General features: G+C 37.4%; 2 protein-coding genes and 1 long non-coding RNA gene across 6 annotated transcripts; 2 read left to right on the top strand and 1 right to left on the bottom strand.

Moving 5' to 3' along the window:
- Window positions 1-3,709: 3,709 nt before the first annotated feature.
- LOC136283638 (uncharacterized) lies at window positions 3,710-4,427 on the bottom strand. Its single transcript, XR_010718896.1, has 2 exons — window positions 4,213-4,427; window positions 3,710-4,073 (listed from the first exon to the last, which is right to left on the bottom strand). It is a non-coding gene; the product is annotated as an uncharacterized lncRNA (long non-coding RNA).
- Window positions 4,428-7,271: 2,844 nt separating this feature from the next.
- LOC131771353 (pituitary tumor-transforming gene 1 protein-interacting protein) lies at window positions 7,272-11,892 on the top strand. The gene is made up of 7 exons (XM_059087133.2): window positions 7,272-7,630; window positions 8,378-8,433; window positions 9,108-9,213; window positions 9,583-9,694; window positions 10,520-10,585; window positions 10,669-10,715; window positions 11,164-11,892. The coding sequence occupies exons 1-7, from the start codon at window positions 7,543-7,545 to the stop codon at window positions 11,178-11,180; spliced, it is 492 nt and encodes a 163-aa protein (XP_058943116.2). The 5' UTR covers window positions 7,272-7,542; the 3' UTR covers window positions 11,181-11,892.
- A 2,656-nt stretch (window positions 11,893-14,548) lies between these two features.
- Window positions 14,549-21,382, top strand: LOC131771377 (uncharacterized). 4 transcript variants are annotated; one of them, XM_066173399.1, is made up of 6 exons: window positions 15,100-17,477; window positions 18,012-18,239; window positions 19,293-19,404; window positions 20,324-20,389; window positions 20,474-20,529; window positions 20,921-21,058. In XM_066173399.1, exons 2-6 carry the CDS (start codon window positions 18,131-18,133, stop codon window positions 20,935-20,937), a joined length of 360 nt encoding a protein of 119 aa, XP_066029496.1. In that variant the 5' UTR covers window positions 15,100-17,477; window positions 18,012-18,130; the 3' UTR covers window positions 20,938-21,058. The 4 variants fall into 4 exon arrangements, with proteins under 4 accessions (XP_058943137.2, XP_066029497.1, XP_066029495.1 ...); XM_059087154.2 differs by lacking the exons at window positions 15,100-17,477; window positions 18,012-18,239 and adding an exon at window positions 14,549-14,895 and having other exon boundaries at window positions 20,921-21,382; XM_066173400.1 differs by having other exon boundaries at window positions 15,090-18,239; window positions 20,474-20,526; window positions 20,921-21,051.
- Window position 21,383: the final 1 nt, after the last annotated feature.

Raw genomic sequence — 21,383 nt, 5'->3', positions numbered from 1 at the left:
AAATAAAACCTATATAAAAAGGAAAAATTATAGCCATAATTTTTTTCTTCATACAGGCATACATGTCACAAAAAATGTCAGACTTAGCATTTGAATTATCTCTGCAAATGTGACTATACATGAGGGCAAAAGACTTGTGGGTACAATTTACTCCAGTGTGAAGAGTAGAGTAGTTTTGATAACAGCAAACCCACATTGCCCTAATTAAAACTTAAGAGAGTTGAAAATCACCACCTTAGATATTTTTGGCAACAATATCAATGAAGCTATGAAAAGGCAAGAGACAATATTACCTAGTACGTGGTACCTCAGGAGGCTTGGTCATAGATTACCATGAAATTCTGTTATTTTAGTTAATTATTGGCAAAATTCACTCAAAAAGGGTAAAATTATCACATGAAAGCAGGGGGGGCATTAAACTGTACCATTTAAACTGTTTGGAGGGGGTCAACACCAGAAGTATCATTGCTTGAATCTGCAGATTCAAAGAATGTTTTTTACAGTAGTAGTTCATACAATGTAGCAAATGATTGTTTTGCCAAAAAGTTGTACTCTTTAAACTCTTAAAACCTTATTTAAAAAGTCTGCTTTTCAAAAATATCTCCCGTACAAACCTTAATTCTTTTAGGCCTTATTTTCATCACTGCTTAAGTAGTCATGTTCATTACTGCAAAGATCACTCCCATAATTGTTTCTTTGCCTGCAGTTCACAAATATGGTTTTCATATATTTACAGTCAGAATCTCCATGTTCATAATTAAAGTAACAGTCTAATTTTCATAGCATGGAAATTGACCACTGTGCAAAATTTTATAATTTACAAAATAATGATGTGTTGGGAAGTTGGCCTGATCCTTCTTTTTGAACAAAATTACTTTGTAACACAAATTTGAAGAGTTCCCAGTTGATTGTCTTGGTATATGTTTGTTGCTACATTTTTTTAATTATTTCCATTTGGCTTTCACATTTATGCTCAATGAAATGAGACTGTGTCAGGACATCAAGTATCCCCTGTGTGGATGGGTAATTTAGCAGTTACTTCTTCCTTGAACATCATATGCACCATATTGGATATCTAGTTTTAATGACAAATAAGCTTATATAAACTTTCATCCATAATAAACATAGTTTCTAAATTTGTTCCCCACCCTACCTCATTTCCCTAACTGTACCAATTTTCCTGCCACCCACACAAATTAAGGATATCTGATTGAACCTGTCTTTTGTCATCTGGCATGTACAGGTTGATAAGAGAAATTAAATATGTATCCGCCCAGAAAACATGTTTACTAGCAGGCCTAAATCTATGGAATTTGCTGTTCCTAAATTTCTTTTTACAAACATATGTGGTCTGGCAAAAATGAAAAACCAAGTGAGAACTCCAGTGGCCTTAGAAGCTGATCTTAGGAGTCAAAATATTGATATATGTGTTGTCTCTGAAACATACCTCTCAACCGAAATGCCTCATGCAATTGTGAACATTCCTAATTACGTTCTATTTAGTGCATGGGTTTCTGTTTCTATTATGGACCTTTTATATAGACAGGACTGCAAGGCTATTACTTCTGGGGATAACCATTATGATTATTATGATGATGATGATTATTATTATTATTATTATTATTATTATTATTATTATAATCATTAAGAAGGCAACAACCAATCAGAAACCATACAATACACCCTCTGCCATAAATGCTCAACAGGAAATCATCCAATGATATTTGATGCTAGTTCTTTCAATTCCCGATATCACAGCTACTAGCTGCTGGTTTAATTATCACATGTACAAGTACATTGTGCTGCTTTGAAGAAATACTGTGTCAAGCTCAAAAAGAAAAAAAACACCTTATTTAATTCTGGCACAAAAATCAAAATGCAAACATCTTGACAAATACAGATATCTATAAGCTAATAATGAAATGCTAAAATGTAATATTAAATTAAAAAAAACAACAACAACAAATTAGACTGTCTGACAGAAAACCAGCCAGCTAAGACAGATATGAAGACCAGCAAAATAAGATACTTGGAGGGATGGGAGGGAAGAAAATAGCTTCTAAGAATCCAAATGCAGTTTATGTATATGTAGTGCTAGTAAGCTCAGAGCAATAGAGCAACTGAACTAATTTACTAAGTCATAACTAAAGTACCTATCATGACATCTTTGTACTTATCCTCACAGGGGAACTTAACTTAAGCAGGACAAGTCTGCTAAGGTTAAATTACTTGTATTAAGCAGGCTCTTGATCACAATTAAGATGCATGACTGTGCCAATCTGAACTTAAGTTTGGTACATTTGTAATTTAGAAGCACATCACCCAGAAGTAGCTGATATATTGTTTCCCATAAACTGCAAAATAAAACACTAAGCAATGATTGGGACAGGGAAAGCCCTTATTGTCATAAGATTACTTATTAACTAATATTTTCACAAATGCACAACTCTTATAGGATATACATAAGCTGATAATAAAATAATACTCCAAGCCCATAGCTGGAGATTGTGGTTTAAAAGGTTGATTGAAAAAACTAACTAGCAGAAAGGATTGTATTAATAGCAAGGATATTTACAGATTCTAATTGAACAGAAAGTGGAACCAAGGTAAAGGAGTACAGAGTATCAGAGTGCTAGTCACCAAGAATCTTAATGAGTTCCACATGCACCCCAGAACGAAAGGCAAAAGAGCCACCCCCGCCCCCTCTCCCACCTAAAGGAGTGACTGGCAAAGTCCTTGGTTGGCAAAGCAAGGGAAGTGAGGATGTCCCCAATGAGCTGCATGAGGGAAATAGGGTCTTGCCATGTGAAAGCCTAGGAAGGAAGGGTGGTGATGGGAGAGTAATGAAAGATGAGGCCCACTGGGTAGCTGTAACTGGAAAAAGGGGGGAACCTGGTATGAGGCCCATTAAGGGGATTTGTACCACCTTTTCTCAAAATAGAATGATTTTGCTTCAGGGGATAGTCACAGGAGCCCCCTGACAAAAAAATGGAAAATCTGAGCAAAGGAGTTGTTTGAAGGGGTCAAAGGAATGTGCAGAACTAGCTCACAGATGCCTTTCCTGGAGTATCCCAAAAAAGGACACCAAACTGATTGCCCAGAAAGAAGCATCAAAGCTAGAATGTGGGCTAAGCTTCGAGATACCAAGAAGAATGCCTGGGGTGATAGGATGCTTCTGGGCAGGCACTCACCCTTTGATTTAATGTGATATCAGGATAACATCCTCGACCCTTTTTGTGGAATAAACTATAGTTATTGTGAGGAGAAGTTGAAAGTTAATCAAACAGTAATTACTAAAATCTACCAAGAGTAATCAGTATTAAGGATAAAAAATTTACCCAGGAATTAGGGCCAAACCAACAAATATCAATACCATATATTTCAGTTTAAAGAACGTTTTGCTATTTAGGCAGCCTGAGGATTTCTTGAATTCCTGTAGGCCGACGTAAAAGAAATTAAATCTTCAGAAATAAAATGAAATTAAGAATTTAGAGGCTATGGGTTTTATCTAAAATGGAATATAAAATATTCCATATTTTGTTTTTTTTTTTAGAGAGAGAGAGAGAGAAAGAGAGAGAGAGAGAGAGAGAGAGAGAGAGAGAGAGAGAGAGAGAGAGAGAGAGAGAGAGAGAGAGAGAGAGAGAGAGAGAGAGAGAGAGAGAGAGAGAGAGAGAGAGAGAGAAAGAGAGAGAGAGAGAGAGAGAGAGAGAGAGAGAGAGAGAGAGAGAGAGAGAGAGAGAGAGAGAGAGAGAGAGAAGAATTTGAACGGCTGATCTTTCATTATCTCCGATGAACGTTCTAAACTTTTTCTCTTCATCGATCCCATACAAAGTTAGTATTCTACGAAACATTACATTACTTCTCACTACAAGTCAACTTAAACTTAAAATTTTACGTCCCCCTCAATACATGTCAGCTCTCACAAGATCAGCCCTAGCTTTTACCATAAATTTGGCAGATAAACGGTATCTATTTGTCGCACATTCCTTCATGAATCTCCTTTCCGTCCCCTGACACGAAGTAGCAGATGAAAACATGGCCTCCAGGGATTTTCAACTTCCCGCGGATTTGACCTAAACAGTAAAGCAAAATATCTTTCAAGCAAAACATCACACCACGAAGGATACACATTTTTAGGATAGAATAATATGATCTATCATTAGAAACTACTTTATCTCTACACAACTCACTTAAGACATCGAAATTTCTCACCTTTAAGTACTCAAGTACCCAAAGGTTTAACGAGTTCCAAGATGACTCATGACTCGCGGTGACTCCAAGTTTAGGGAGACTCTACCAGCTACTATGGGGGCATAACGAAGTAGTAAATTTCTAATTTCTGGGGAAAATAGAGGAAAATATTGCCTACCAACTTCAAAAGAAGGAAGAAAATTATTAAATGTTGCTCTGCCGAACTAGCGACTAAATACAGGAATGGCTCCGACCTGTGATTGGATGATAAAAATAGTAAAAGTTAATAAGTTATGTCTTAACTCCATGCTCGTGAGTACTGTTGACCGCGTGTCTCAAAGCGGAACAATGAAATACCAAAGTAAAAACACCGATGCGTCAAACAAGAAATGGCTACTTACATAACAAAGAGAAGGCAGAGTCTATCTTGTTCAGCGAGGTCGTTCAGCGATACTCCGGCGACGAAAAAGTCATCCGCTGGCAAAACTCATTTAGTCAGTTTACGAGAACGACTAGAGATTGGAGCCATTCGTGTATTTTACCGCAGACAGGAATGGCTCCAACTCATGCGTATATTGATCTTTTTTTCGTTCCGGCTAAATAATTTATACACTGAGATAAAAACTGAAAGAGCGATTTATTAGGTTCTTCTTATGTTAAAGTCTACAGTGCTTGTAAATGAAGCCCTCCTTTATTACTACAGGGCCATGTAGTTTCTAAGTTTTAAAATAATGCAGAACTGCGTGTCACGTTTGGAAAATCACGCAATGTTGCGTGACGCTGCGACCGATGTTTTTAATTTACAATATGCTCTGCTAGAGAAATATGGCTTGGCCGCAATCGAGGGAGTTTTTTTCGTGGAAAACTGATTTTCTAGGTTATTGTTCACATGAAAGACAAATCCATTCATCGGGCTCTTCGTCTTTTTTTGCAGAACATCTAAAGGAAGAAAGTCGCGGATTAATTTTGCTTAGTAATTTCTAACAACTCCACTAGACCTAAAAAAGGAAAAAAACAAACCAAGCCAAAAAATCGTCTTACCAGTCAAACCAGTTCCAGTAGCTCTCGCACTGAATCGTGTCGAAGTACCTCGTTGGTCCAGCCAAGCCCTTATGGTCATTGGCCCCCGGAATGGCCGCTAACAATGGCTTTTAACTATAGGCGTTTAGTGTTGACTTGTAAAACTTCCTGAAGAAGTTTACGACAGTTAAACGAAACGCGTCAGAGAATAAAGAAGTTTTGCAACTACTGTTCGCACAGCGCTGCTCACTAGTTTAGTTTAAATTTTTTCAAAATTTTATTTAAAAAATTGTTTGAAAAATTATTTACAAAATGATTGAAAAAAAAAATTAATAAACGTTTTAGTCGGAGCTATTCCTGTCAGCGGTGAAATACTGGTATGGCTCCAGTCTCTGGTCATCCGCCTGAACTGACTAAATGAGTTTAGTCCGCAGATGACTTTTTCATCGCCGGAATGTCGCTGAACGACCTCGCTGAACAAGAAAGGCTGCCTTCCCTTCGCTACGTAAGTAACCATTTCTTGTTTGACACATCGGTGTTTTCACTCGCATTGATATTTCATTGTTCCGCTTTGAGACACGCGGTTAACAATACAAACGAGCAAGGAATTAAGATATAACTTATTAACTTTTACTATTTTAACATCTAATCACAAGTCGGAGCCATTCCTGTATTTAGTCGCTTGTCTCTGCCGACAGCTCCGCCATTTTTCATATCAATAATGTTGCATGGAATGCTGGGAGCCAAATCTTTTTTAAAATTACTTTCTCGGGGGGAGGGACAAAACTTAAGTACTGAGTACTTAGTTGGAAACATTTCAAAACTTAGACAAAGTTGTCCAAAATATAGTTTAACAAAGTCGTGAAGACCGAAACCGGAGAAATCCTTCTACAGTACACCGGGTAAAACTGTCAGAAAACAAGAGGAACATAACTATGCTCGGCGTGATCATTTGAAATCGGAGAGATCTTGCGAAAACAGAGGGAAATGTCTGTCTATGAGGGTTTAAAACGCGCACATTGAATTTTCCCATAAATTAGACAGAACATTCCCATCGAAATCAGACACAACCAATCTAAATGGGATGAAAACGAACTAGGGCCGTTTCCTAACCTGTTCCACTACAGAAAATCAAAGATATGTAAACATAAATTGTTCAGAACACATTTATCGCTGCTGTTACGCGAATGGCGTCTATTTGTGAACTAAGCCTTACAGTTTTAAGTGTGAAGCAATGATATTGGGGTTTTTTATATAATAAGGCGTCCATCGTCGAATATACTGTGGCCGCACGCTAATTTTTTTTATTGGGTTTAAGTTATAGTCTGTGGCTAATACTATTAACTACATTCTAAGGGGAAAGCATTTCGGGACTTTGACAACTAGAGCATAAACGATTAGTGAAGTGCCGCTTAATACAGGTGCGGCGTTAATCACGTTTTTTCTGAGTTTAGAGCAAGGAGCTTTTTCTTTTTGATGTCTTCAACCAAAACTGTAATAAACAAACAAAACAGGATTAAAAAAGAAAGACTTTCTCTCAGAGCAATGTATTATTCTAATTAGAGCGGTAAAAGCAAATGGGACGCGTGTTGTATTGCACACACCTATACAGCCAAGTATGAAAATTTAGTCCGATAGAATCCATCGGAATTCCATGATTTGTACATCGATTGAAATCAGATGAAGCGCATCAGAATCCATCAGAATTACCGGAGTCTATTCTATTTCGATTCGAGCTCGTTTCTCGAAGGTTCCGGTAACTTAACGGTCCTGAAAAGCTGTTCAGTTTTACCTCAAGGTGGGGATTTCAAAAGAATTGTAAATTGTACATTAAAATTGTAAGCGAAAGAAAAATGGACGGGTTAGGGCGTTACAATCTCCTTCTTCAATACAGCCCACTGTCATTTACGGAAGAATGCTTTGCAAGTTGTGATAACATCTTTTGGTTTTTATTCAATTAAGAGAATATCTGGGTAGGAGCCAAACCCACACGAAATAAATTAACAAGATGTTTTCAAATTCGCGATGATTTCGTGACACGTTTAAAATCCTTACTGATATGTCACGCGACAGTTGTGACATTTATCAAGGAAATAATATCCTCAACAGTCGTCCCCTTGGTGTTTGAAGCTCTAAATACTCAAGATTTGTGACATACACATTTCTTCTTTCTTTCATTTTTTGGCGGTACCTACACTCCCTTATCACTGACTCGTCTGGCAGTCAAAAGTCAATCTCTAATTTCGATTCACTTGATGTCGTAGTGATATCAAAGGTTGAGATCCCTACTCATTCGGTAGCCATTTTGGTCACCAGCGACGTCAAGACGCAATGGCTTTTTATTGGAGCCTTTCCTCGCCTTTAGTACTTGTGTTTTTTCTAGGTTTCATCCATTTGTGGCCTTGCACAGCGGCAGCTGGTAAGTTACATTGTGTTGCTCGGCTAATTACGAAAGTAGTGAAGTGTCTCAAGAAGTGTCTCATTTCACCTTCATATTTCCTATTTCGTGTTATCACGATCACATTCTGATATTCTCAGCAGAGATCACAAAAGTATCGTTTAGAACCAAAACAGCATAAAGTTAATATGCTTCCGATCGGACTAGCGAGACTTGTGGTAAAATAGAAACCACTCTGATGTAAATTTCCCTTGTGAAAGACAGGAAGCGTTAATCCTTTCAAGAACAGACACGAACTTTAATTGTTGACGAATTTTGCGGGGATTTGAAACTTCCTTATATTTCAAGTAACAATGCACTTACACGTTACGAATCGAGGCATGCACTCAGAAGCTAACTTAAAATTTTGCAAGCTGGTTTGCAGATACAATTCTTGCTCCCGGATGTTAGATGAGAATTTGCATGTGTATATAGTTCTGTAGACATATTCTAGCTAACTACGCCGTTCAGTACAAGCCGACCTTTTAATATCTTTTATCTCTATGTTTCGTAAATGACATCAGCGCTAAAATATTGCTTCAGGTCAGAAGGTCAGTCTGTTAAAAATACGCTATGTACAACAGCGGCGAGGTTCCCGAAAGCGGAAGAAACCTTTCACGCACGACATTAATGATAACCGAAGCTCTCCCGAAGGGGTTTCGTTTGTCATCTAGTATATTCAATCGATAGTCACTTAACCCTGTTTAATTTTATTCATTTAATCGCTAGCAAACTGCAGTAAATACAGCGGCATGTCGTGTAAAGAATGCGTCGAACAATCTGGGGTAAGTTCACCATGTAATGAAAATATTTATGTGCTTGAATGTAATCAGAGGCATCATAAAAATTCAGCCGGAATCTGAAACCTCCGAGGAACAGAGGCATGGTCAAACAATAAATTGGCTCAGGAAAATAATAAATCTAACATATTAAACGATTATTTGTATTCTCATCATCTTTTGTTTTTCAACATCAAGCCATTTGTAAATTATAAATTATAATGACTAAATTCTAGCATTGGTAAGGAAGTAAAAATCTGAAACTACTTGCATTATACAGTACATGAGAGTTATGAAATTTGAGATTTCTATATACTTTCCAGAGACCCTATGATACTTCTGCACAGCCTCCCCTTGGTTGGTGGTTTATAGCCCTTCACTCAACATAATAAACAGAAATCTTGAAATTTTATCTTTTTAATTACCTTGAAAGTCTCGTTTCGCTAATTACAGTAAACTCAGCAGCCAGATCTCAAAGGTCCTCTGTAACTCAAATGGGAGAGCATCCTTTCGTTCGGTTGACTGTTTGAATGGTGAATTTGTCTTACAAAATATTGTCTAGAATTTAATAAATTTATGGTGATAAGTTATCACATTTATTTACAGTTCTACTCTTAGTCTTTTCGTATATTCAATTATTTACTTATAACTTATTCAGTTATCTATTCATTGTTTTTTAGTGCTTTTACTGCAAGCCAACCAAATTATGCGAGGCTGGTGATTTGGTGAAGAGCACTCTCCAAAAGTCGTGCGAGGGTCAGGAATGGATGACAGAACAGTGTCTGGGTAGGAACTGTTGCTCAATTTAAAGCAATAGGTTTCTTTTATATCTTTGCACATGTCTTTTCTTGTTTTCCCCCCAAGCACTCAGGCTTATCAAGGGGGATTTCAATCATTATCATTACCGGTGACGGCATAGTCACCTTTAGTTTCGCTCAGTTATCGTAAGAGGAGACCTTCCAATGATGACATCCTCACTTTATTTCATAAGAAATTATTGCGTTTTCCCAGAAAACTCTTCGGTAATTCAGACAATCTGATGTAAAAAAAAAAACATGAGAAATATTTTCATTCAATTAGTGGACGATTTTAAGTTTTTTTTTTATCAATTGTTTTCTGGATATTAAAGATTGTACTGAAATGTTTTTCTTTTAGTCACTGGAAAAATTCTTCTCATTGCCCTGCCTGTGGCGGGTTTCGTGTTGCTTGTGACAATAGGATGTTGCATCTACTGCTGCTGTTGTCGAAAAACGAGAGCAAGGGGAGGGTAGGTATTGGGTGATTACCGATATCTAAGAGACTCTCCTGTAAACGTCGTAATCTATATGCTAGCGTCTACAAGTACCTTGTAAAATATAAATACTTAACTGCAATGGCCAAATTGTGTTGAGCAGTAGTAATGATAATGATAAAACAATAATATCGACGATAATTATAATTTAGCAGTAGACATTTCACGAGGTGGCTCTTAACAAAGTATTCAGAGGCATCAGTAAGAGATTCCCTCTTTCTCCCGTGTACCCCCATCCACACTAGACTCTTTCATTACTGTAAACGGCGTAACTGAATTTTTATATGATCCAGGGGCGGCAAAGCGTTTTGAAACGTGGAAGGGGAGGGAGGAGAGGGGGTTCATCGCACAATGAACTTAGTGTATAATCACAGTCAAACTTAGGAAATGCCCTTGGCGTAGTTTGTCGGCACAAGCAAACCTCTTCACTTTGCTAACAGTCCATTGCGTCGGTAGATCGATAAGTCCTTGAACATGTTTCGCCAGGCGCGATCCGCCATGTAAAACGATTTATGAGAGGATCACTTTGGGTTGTATCTTTCCGAGACAATTTTATGGCAATAAGCTCTGCATTGTCGTGAAGGGAGGACTGTGGTTCCTTGTCAAAATGTTCGTGTTTTTATGTTTTCGAGGAAAGCCTTTCCCTGCTCACCCTCTCTGCTAATAATGTTTCTGCACTCGTATCTTTCGTTTTCTGTGTGAGCGTGCGAGTAAAGATCACACCTATTACCGGTATCCTTCATTGTTCAATCAAAACTCCTCAGGTGAGAAGTTGTCTTAAGATTGATTTTCTTTATCTAGGCCTGACAAAGATGAGGTCAAGTCTCATCGGAAAAGAAAAAAAATAGCTGATAAACACAAGGAAAGGTATACACAACCTTCAAGTTGATGACGATTTCAGTTATCTTTTTTGTCATAAGATAATTTAAATTCTTTCTGCCTTCTTTTAGGGAAAAAGAAAGGCAAGAGAAACGTGACGAAATCAGGAAAAAATATGGTAAGTGAATAGGTCGTTTTAAATTCAATCAAAAAAATAAATTCTGGTTAGGACGATTATTATATAAATAAAGAGAAAGGCATTATTTCTCCCTGTAAAGTATGCAAAGTATGAAGTATAATCCCACCCCTGTGTTGGAAAGTAAACTAACACCTCATGCACATCAGTAAAACATTTTTTGTTAAGTCGGGTTTAACTGAATGGAAATTAAGAAAAGAGAAATGAAAAAAAAAACTGAGTCTTGTATAGGTTTTAAGTAGTCGCTTAACTTTATTTTCAATATATTAAATTTGAGGTCGATAACCACCTGTTTAAGCGGCTTCAATGAAAAAAAAATGTCAAACGGGTCTAACCGAAACAACTTAAAAACATTTTAAAGCTTTGGTATGAATGGGGTTTAAGTCATTTATTGTATCGCATATAATAAAATTTCTTTCTTAATTTTCAGGTATAGAATCTGTATGAAGATGGAATAAAGACACAAATTCAGAAGCTTCTCTTACCATTGTATCTGTTAATCAAGGCTTCGCAATGACGACATATTTTAAGATGTCATTAAAATGCCATTAAAATGGCTTTGCTCAGGCTGCATCTTTGAGTAAAGAGTCTGAGCTTATGTAGTTTTCTATGCTTTATTAACAATGATGTTGTGTGGAGAGAGTAATCTTGAAGTTAAACCTATCAGCTGAATTAGGTTTTGTTGTTAGCTTATATAATAAACCCCAACGAAACCCAGGTGCCGCGAGACAACATATAGGGTTTTTGTGTCAAATGATACAAGTGTACTTTTAATCAGGTATTGCCCCAAGCAATTATGCAGTAGTTGAGAAAAGGCTCAACCAGAGCATAGTACAGGCTAAGTAGTGTTTTAGTACTTAAGAAATAACTTAGTTTAGAAAGAATGCCTATACTTCTCTTGATTTTTTTAGAAATATTAGTAATGTGCATCTTCCAACTAATATTGTAATCAATGTAAACTCCAAGGTATCTAATGGAAGTTTCCTGGGTCAACATCTGATTGTTTATAGATAACATGACCTGTTTGGGCAATTTTCTTTGAATTGGATGGAAAATAACAAAGTTTGACTTATCAATATTTAATGAAAGCTTATTTGCACATAGCCAAGTAAGAACTTTCTCAAGTTCAGAATTAATTAAACTTTCAAGCATCTTTATATCCCTATGCTGAAAGATACTGAGTACTACTGAAAGGTACTGAGTACTTAGGTTGGAAACATTTCAAAACTTAGACAAACTTGTCCAAAATGTAGTTTAACAAAGTCGTAAAGTCCAAAACCAGAGAAATCTTTCCACTGTACATCGGGTAAAACTGTCCGAAAACAGGAGGAACATAACTATGCTCAGCGTGATCATTCGAAATCGAAGGGATCTTGGGAAAACAGAGGGAAGTGTCTGTCTATGGGGGTTTAAAACGCGCACATCGGATTTTTCGTTAAATTAGACAAATCATTCCTATCGAAATCAGACATAACCGATCTAAATTGATGAAAACTTGCGAACTAGGGCCGTTTCCTAGCCGGTTCCACTACAGACAATCAACGATGTAGAAACGTAAATTGTTCATGTAACACATTTATCACTGTTGTTACGCGCAGGCGTCTATTTGTGAACTAAGTCTTACAGTTTTAAGTGTGGATTTGTGGATTTCAAAAGTATTGTAGATTGTGCATCAAAACTGTAAGCGAAAGAATCAAAATGGACCGGTTAGGGTTTCACAATCTCCTTCTTCAATACAGCCCGCTGTCATTACTGGGATACCTGTGGTAGCCCAGTCATAAAATGCCTTTGTTTTTCTGTCGTCTTTTTTTTTTTTGTTTTTTGTTTTTTTGTTTTTTTCCTCCGCCACAAAATGGAAAAATTGCGCAATAGTACCCAGAGGTCATTGGGCCCCCAACACCATGACAACTAACTGTGATCCAATGAGGTGTTCACATGCTGATCACGCGTGTTATCTTGATGATGATTGACGTTGTCATACACACACAGGGCCGGGTCACATGACGAACACGAGATTTTGCTCATGTAACTCTTTGGTCAGTTGTTTTGCATTTCAACGTATTTGGATTGCGATCTCCTGGAGCATTATAGCGCAAACGCGCAAAATACTTACAGACGCATATACAAGTCGTATTAATCGCGGCTAATCCACACTGAAAGATGTTATTGAGCGGTAATTTTGGAACGGATTGAGTCGCGAACGCTTGAAAGCCATGAAAGCCTTGAATGCCTTGTATGCTAAGTATGCCAATGTCTTAGTTGAAAAACGTTCACTTGTTGTAAAAAGCAAAATCTGAAATCTGAAACCAAACTGCATATACTCTATGCAATCTATTGAACAACGCTACTACCGTGAGACTGAAGAACATAACTATATGGGATGCAAACTGCTTGTGAAGAAAGACGACATGTTGGATTCACTTGATGGCAAGGAACGTAGCTACGATAACAGTACGAATGGTATTAATTTCACGATCAGAAAGGTGAATCTTATGTTTGTTTTCATTGTAGTTGTATGGATATTCTTTTTTAATAAATACGTGATCCAAAACCCTGTGTTTTTTGTGTATAATGTTGTTATGTTAAATATTGTTTACGCAATTGTCTTGTCACAAGCGGCCCAAGCGCACGTCTCGAGAAAAAGCCAACGATTAATTCATGAACGCGTCACGCGTTGTGTGACTCGGTGTTAAGTTACGAGAGGAACTGCACGTTATAAGGAATAGTACAGGGAACGAAGTATGGTCGATTTACAACGATACATATTTCGAAATATGAACATTTTTCTCGTAAAATCAATAAAACTTACTCATACCCTGTGTATCCGTTGTATTTTCTGGCGATTTCTGCCGTTTTAAGCTTGCTTTACCATCACTGTAGTTCACATCATCTACTTTTATTACGTTGATAAAATCTGTACAGACATCACACCAACCAACTCGCACGCAAAGTAAGAAGACTATATTGAAGGCTTGAAATAATATTGCGATCGATTTTCATCAAGAAATGGGCCAGGAATATTCCACAATAGTGCAAATAATTGTGAAGGCGGATTGCAGAAAAGCGATTGCGTGACGCTCGGTAAGCTGTAAGATGACATGTTATTATATACCAGACGTAAAAACTCTTCAGATTCTTAGTCTGCATTTTTTACCCACTCTGCAGTCTGCAGTCTATATTTTGTATCCGGTCTGCAGTATGCTGTCTGCATTTTGTACTAACAGGTATCCGTGGCACCAATACAGTTTATTTTTGGTTACATTTATTCGCAAAATACACATAATCTCCCACAAAATACCTGTGAGTGAGGTAATTCGACATTTTCGTTCTTTCCCACATTAATATTCTTCTCTCCTTTTGTAAGAATGTAGACATCATTCACAATGTTTCAAGTAATCCACCCACCCTACAAAAAGGAACTCTTGCACGCATAGCATGCCTATGTTTTGAAATAGGTGTATGCCCTTGGCCAGACTTGAGCGCGCTATTTCAGTATACTAGTCCGACACCAGTAGTATCACTACACTTGATTCCAAGGATTCAGTACCATCCAGGTATCCCAGTTACCCTGCTTACAGGGTCTAGTTTACTGAAGAATGCTTTGCAAGTTGTGATAACATCTTTTGGTTTTTATTCAATTAAGAGAATATAAGGGTAAGAGCCAACCCCCCCCCCCCACAATTTTTTCAGTTCCCATGATACTATGGAAATATACAACGATTGTACTGACACAAACTCACCCGAAATAAATTAACAGGATAGTTTCGCGATGATTTCGTGACGCGTTTAAAATCTTTACTGATATGTCACGCAACAATTGTGACACTGATCTTGAACAATTTTCCCCTTAATGTTTTAAGCTCTAAATACTCAGGATTTGGGACATACATATTTCCTCTTCTTCCTTTGATTTTTTAGCGATACCTGCACTCCCTTGTCACTGACTCGTCTGACAGTCGAAAGTTAATGGCAAATTTCGATCCATTTGAATGCATTTGATGTCGTTGTGACATCAAAGGTTGAGATCCTTACTCATACGGTAGCCATCTTGGTCACCAACGACGTCAAGACGCTATGGCGTTTTATTGGAGCCTTTCCTCGCCTTTGGTCCTTGCGTTTTTTCTAGTTTTCATCCATTTGTGGCCTTGCACAGCGGCAGCTGGTAAGTTACATTGTGTTGCTCGGGTAATTACGAAAGAAGTGAAGTGTTTCAAGAAGTGAAGTGTTTCAAGAAGTGTTTCATTCCACCTTCGTATTTCCTATTTCGTGTTATCACGATCACATTCTGATATTCTCAGCGGAGATCACAAAAGTATCGTTTTGAACCAAAACAGCGTAAAGTAAGTATGCTTCTAATTGGACTAGCGAGACTTATGGCAAAATATAAACCAGTCTGACGTAAATTTCCCAGAAAGTGAAAGACAGGAAGCGTTAATCCTTTCAAGAATAGACGCTAGTTTTTTAGTCACGCAACTTTAAATGTTGACGAATTTTGCGGGGATAAGAAACTTTCTTATATTTCAAGTAACAATGCACTTATATGTTACGAATAGAGGCATGGACTCGGAGGTTAACTTAAAATTTTGCAAGCTGGTTTACAGATACATTTCTTGCTCCTGGATGTTAGATGAGAATTTGCATGTACTCATAGTTCTGTACTCATATTCAAGCTATCTTTACCGTTCAGCGTTGTGCACAAGCCGACCTTTTAATATCCTTTATCTATATGTTTCGTAAATGGCATCAGCGTTAAAATATTGCCTAAAGTCAGTCGGTCAAAAATACGACAGCGGCGAGGCTCCCTAAAGCGAAAGCAACCTTTCATGCACGACATTAAAGGCCCATTTCCAACCTTGATGCAACGCGGTCGTTTGTTTTTATTTTGAACCATCGCTTTTGTTTAAATAGCGCCTCTGATTGGTCAGTTATTTTTACCTTGTCACGTCTCAAAATAACTTCTGCGTTTTCTCCGATAAATTTGAAGAGCTTATCAAAACAATTCTGTTTAAAACAGTTCTATTCGTTTTAATCCGGTATGGAATCGGATGAATCCACTGATTTAGTAGATTCTGAGGCAGTAAACGCTTATGAATCGGTTGTTGCTAAAGAGGAACGCGAAAATCCTTGCAAGCATTTCGAAGAAGGTGAAAATGTTGATCCACCACGTTTTCTTGCATTCATAAATTTTTTTTTAATTGAAGTTTGCCATCCTTGTTAAATAGGACCAAGGGTCAGTTTAAGTTTCTTCCCGTGGAGAAGAACTTGCGCTTGAAAGAATGGTCGAGGTTGTTGTCCATGCAAAGCAGCAAACTGTCAGTGTCGCTGACGTTCCTGCAATGAAGTGACTAAACTTAAAATAATTAAACGTCTGGCAGTCCGATATTTTTCCATATTTCTCTTCGAAATCCAAAAAATATATATACGAAAATGTTCTACCTTTATTTACAATCCTCAAGCGCTTCCAGGCAGCCTAAAATTTCGAACTTGATGTTTCTCGCTAACCCTGTATACAGAGTACGAAGCCATCCAAGTGCCTGACACTTAAAAACTTTTCAATGACACGGTTGGACACGGTCCTCAAACAACTCCATATTTCTCTTTGAAACATACCAATTTTTCGTTGGAAAATATTCTACCTTCATTTAAAATCCTCAAGCGCTCCTAGAAAGTGAAAAAATGCCAACTTTATCCGTTTCGCTGACCTTGTACACAGAGTGCGAAGAGATCCAAGCCTGCCACTAAGAAAAATTTCACCGGACACTACTGGACACGGTCTTCAAATAACTAAACGTCCGGCAGTCTGAAATTTTTTCATATTTCTCTATGAAAAATACCAATTTCTATTGGAAATATTTTATCTTCATTTAGAATCCTCAAGCGCTTCTAGAAAGTGAAAAAATTTTAACGTTGTCCTTTTCGCCGACTCTGTTCACAAAGTACGAAGAGATCCAAGCGTGACACTTTCTTCGTAAGGAAACTGTAAAATGACGACCGGCGAATGTATTTACCTTAAAACAGTTGACTATATGTCCAGGATGGCTCTTGAGAAAGACGATTTTAGAAGGTTTTCAGTGAGTTGGGAATTTCGTGTTACAGGAAATTGTGTCGCGGTGCACATTGCATCAAGGTTGGGAATGGGCCTTTAAGGATAACTGTAGCTCTACCGAAGGGCTTTCGTTTGTAATCGAGTATATTCAATCGATAGTCACTTAAAGGGGAAGTAAGGTCTAGGAAAAGTCTGTCTACATCAAAAGTTCCTGACTTGCTTTGTCTTAATTGGCTTTTCATTTGAGCTGAAACTTTTGTTGCCAGAAATCACGTTTTCAAAATTGACATTCTGGAGTTGAAATCCCCCATCTTTGTTATTACGTAGCTATGACGTAACTATGACGTAACAATAGTCAAGCATTGTAATCTCGACTAAGATGGATGAAAACAAAGAAAATAGCGGCGAGAAGGGCAAGAATGACTCAATTCTCGACTTGGATCTAAATCCAGAAGGTGAAACTCGTCCATTGATGTTTGAGCCGCAGCACAGCTCGTCTTCAGGAGAAGAAGAAACCTCTGTTGACGAAGAAATTCAGAGAGAGATACAAGGAGAAAAATCTAGGCGCTCACGTCTTCGAAATCGCGAGTGGTGCTCTTGCGGCAACTGTCAAAAGATGCCATCAGAACAGTCTTTGTTGGCATACACCGACTGAGAAATGAGAGACTTGAAGATTATCCGTCAATTGAGTCAGTTGAGTAAGCACCGACAGTAGAAACATTTTTCACAAAATTCATGCGAACATAACGTTTAAGTTGTTTGCAAGTTAGTCTGATACGAACCGTAAGAAACAAATGCAATTTGTTATCAGCCCTTTCATTACAAGTGGTGTTGTAACCTTTAGTCCTAAGGATGAACTTCACCGCAATTTTAATTGTATATAGACCTCTTTAATTTGTATGCTTTGTTTTCCCAATGGAGGTAAATTATGGGTAAATATGGACGTGAACTAGACAAAATCGAGAGACAGAGTACTTAGATAATTATCACATTATCTACTCTGGGAAAGTAAACAAAAGGAGGTCCACTCTTCCAAATTTGTTACATGTAAACAGAACCTCACGTCATACGACGAGCGTCAGGAAATCTCCCGTTGTCGAACAGTGTTAAGTTAGGATATCGATCTCATTTCGAATGGTCGCCTGCTTGGCGAAGCAGAATTTGCTTGTTTCAACTGCATTTGTTTGGGTTCCGTTCCGACTATGTATCAGCGTATTTTGTTTTTTTCCTAGGAGTGTGCGATTGGCAAGTTATAGACAGTCCACTTGGTGGACTTATAACAGCCATAGTAAAGTGAACAGACGCGTGATTTCTTCGTGTGTTGTGGCATCAATGAGAAGTAATTACCCAGATGCAGCCGGAAATTATACAAGCTTTATGGACACGTTTAATCAACAAAATTGTCTTTGTATTTATTAATCATTCAAGGAAGTGCACAGTCTTTCTACGGCGCTACAAGGGTATCGGCTCCAGTTCCAATAATTAAATACCTTTAACAGTCTGTTCCGAAAACATAAAACTAATAATATAAATGCCAGTGGCATTTTAGGCAGATTCTTCAAATTTTGCATTTCTATTTTCTCCACTGGCTTAATTTTTTCCAAATCTGGATACATGCCGTGCGAGAAGGTCCTCCTGAGGCGGGCGTGGAGTGTGTGTGATTTTTTTTCGGAGATCAGGGACTGTGCTTTTGAAAAGAAAAAAAAAACCAAACATTTAACACACTAATGGTTTTCTTCATTGTCTTCTTATTTACATACAGTGACGAGAAGACATTTTTTATAGTGATTCTAAAATCAACAAAAGTTCACGTGCCTTTGAATGAACTGAATTTACTGACTGAATTTACCACACGCGGTCAATCACCAATGCAAGCTTCAATTTGTTTCGCTTCCATTGCAGTGGTTCTCTTAAAAAAAATTATTAAAGAAAAATGCATTTTGAAAATGTGAAAGGTATACGTACCTTTCAGTTTGAAGCAAAGGTCAAAAAGAACAACTTTCATACCTGAATATTCCGCTTGAAGTCTTCCTCGATAAAGTGATCTGAGCAGACGTAGCAGTTCCGGGTTTCGGCAAACTGTCCTTGCGTTTTATTTTTACTGGCCAAATTTTCTTTAAATTTTCATTTTCGGGTAGCTTTTGGAAGCTTACTCTTTTCCCTTTTGTATTATGACAGTTAACCACGAGACGGTTGACCATAGTTGAACTCTCATAAGAAATACCCGTGGTCAATCTGGTCAAAGTGTTGAACACGGATTGACTATTGTACGTCATAGCTGACGTCACATCCAAGAAGGCATATTTCTAGTCGGGAAAGTTGTAAATAAGAGCAACTTCAAAGCACTACCGTCACAATTTCAAGCTAAAACGGACAAAACGGCAATTATTTTCTAGTTCCTGAGGTAAAATTTTCTAGACTTTTCTTCCCCTTTAGCCCTTTCAATTTTAAGTTTTTTTTTCAATAATTGTTTTCTGGATATTAAACATTGTACTGAAATGTTTTTCTTTTAGACACTAGAAAAATTATTCTCCATACCCTGCCTGTGGTGCTTACCGTGGTGTTTTTGATAATAGCATATTGCTTTTGTCGCTGCGTTTGTCGAAAAACGAGAGCAAGGGAAGGGTAGGTATTGTGTGATTATGGATATCTAAGAGACTTTCTCCTGTAAACGTCGTAATCTATATGACTATAAAAATTTGTGGGAAAGATTCTACCACGCTAATGTCAAATACAAAACACCAACTGGCCAGATTGTGGCGGGCAATAATAATGATAATGATAAATAATAATAATAATAATAATAATAATAATAGTAATAATAATAACAATGATGATGATGATGATGATTTAGCAGTAGACATTCCACGAGGTGGCTCTTCCTGTCCCATAGAAAGATTGCTAGCCCACATACAACTTACAACTTCAGACAAAGTAACGGCTGTATTCAGAGGCATTAGCAAGAGATTCCCTTTTTCTCCTGTGTACTCCCATCAACACGTGACTCTTTCTTTACCGCAAACGGTGAAACCCCGGCATAGCGTTTTGAAACGTGGGAGGGGAGTGAAGAGAGAGCCGGCTTCATCGCACAATAAACTCAGTGTATAATTACAGTCAAACTTATAAAATGCCCTTCGCGTACTTTGTCGGCACAAGCAAACCTCTCTACGTTGCTAACAGTGTCTATTGTGTCGGTAGATCGATAAGTCCTTAAACATATTTCGCCAGGCGCGATCCGCCATGAAAAACGATTTGTGGGAGGATCACTTTGGGTTGTATCTTTAAGAGACAATTTATGGCAATAAGTTTTGCACTGTCGTAAGGAAAGGGCTGTGGCTCCTCGTTCAAATTTTCGTGTTTGTTATGTTTTTGAGGAAAGCCTTTCCCCGCTCACCCTCCTTCCGCCTTTGATGTAATACTTCTGCACTCGTATCTTTCATTTTCTGTGTGAGCCTGTGAGTAAAGATCACACCCATTATCCTTCTCTGTTCAATCAAAACTACTTGGGCGAGAAATTGTCTTAAAATTGATTTTCTTTATCTAGGACTGACAAAGATGAGGCCAAGTTTCGTCGGAAGAGAAAAGATATAGCCGATAAACACAAGGAAAGGTATACACAACCTTCAAGTTCATGACAATTTCAGTTATCTTTTTTTGTCATATGGGAATTTAAATTATTTCTGCTTTTTTTTAGGGAAAAAGAAAGGCAAGAGAAATACGCCCAAATCAAGAAAAAATATATAAAACGTGGTTAGAACAATTATTATATAGATATATAAAGGGAAGGGCATTATATCTCCCTGTAAAGGAAGAAAAGTATATAGTATAACCACACCCTTGTGTTGGAAAGTAAGCTAACACTTCATTCACAACAGCAAAACATTTTTAGTTAAGTCGGAATTAGCTGAAAGAGAAATAAAAAACCAAGTTTTCTAGAGGTTTTAAGTAGTCGCTTAATTTTACTTTCGATGTACTGAATTTGAGGTCGTCGATAAAAATCTGTTTAAGCGACTTCAATGAAGGAAAAAATGTCAAGTTGGTTTAACTGAAACAGCTTAAAGGCATTTTAAATCTTTTGTATCAATGGGGTATAAGTCATTTACCGTATTGCAAATAACACACATTCTTTCTGGCATTTCAGGAACAGAAGCAGTATGAAGATGGAGTAAAGACATAAATTCAGAAGCTTTGTTAAACGATAAAAATGGAACTATATTTAATCTGAAATTTTGTAAGGGTTTCCTTATATTGGTGTTGGGAAAAAGAATGGAAATATTTTATTACTTTAAGCCATTCGATACAAAAATTATAATAAGACAGGTTGATTATTTCTTATTCCTTTTAGCGGTCTCATCTAAGTACAATTTCTTTCACCTTTTTTTCTTCTTGCAGTTGTGAATTTGGTACGGAAACAGTTGCTCCGTTTCTACGGTGATTAGATCTTGTTGTACTATTTTGTGATAAGCTATGTTTTTAATTATGTCAATTTTCTAGTTGTAAATCTCTCTGGTAAAAGTTAACCTCGCACAGGAATTCCTGGAAACTCCTGCTTCTTATACTATTGATTACTTCGTAAAATAAATATTGACCTTGCTCAGCAAGTG

This window comes from Pocillopora verrucosa, chromosome 10 (assembly GCF_036669915.1).
Source record: "Pocillopora verrucosa isolate sample1 chromosome 10, ASM3666991v2, whole genome shotgun sequence".
Taxonomy (NCBI): domain Eukaryota; kingdom Metazoa; phylum Cnidaria; class Anthozoa; order Scleractinia; family Pocilloporidae; genus Pocillopora; species Pocillopora verrucosa.
The sequence above is the reverse complement of the archived record's forward strand: the minus strand, read 5'-3'. Positions and strand labels throughout refer to the sequence as shown.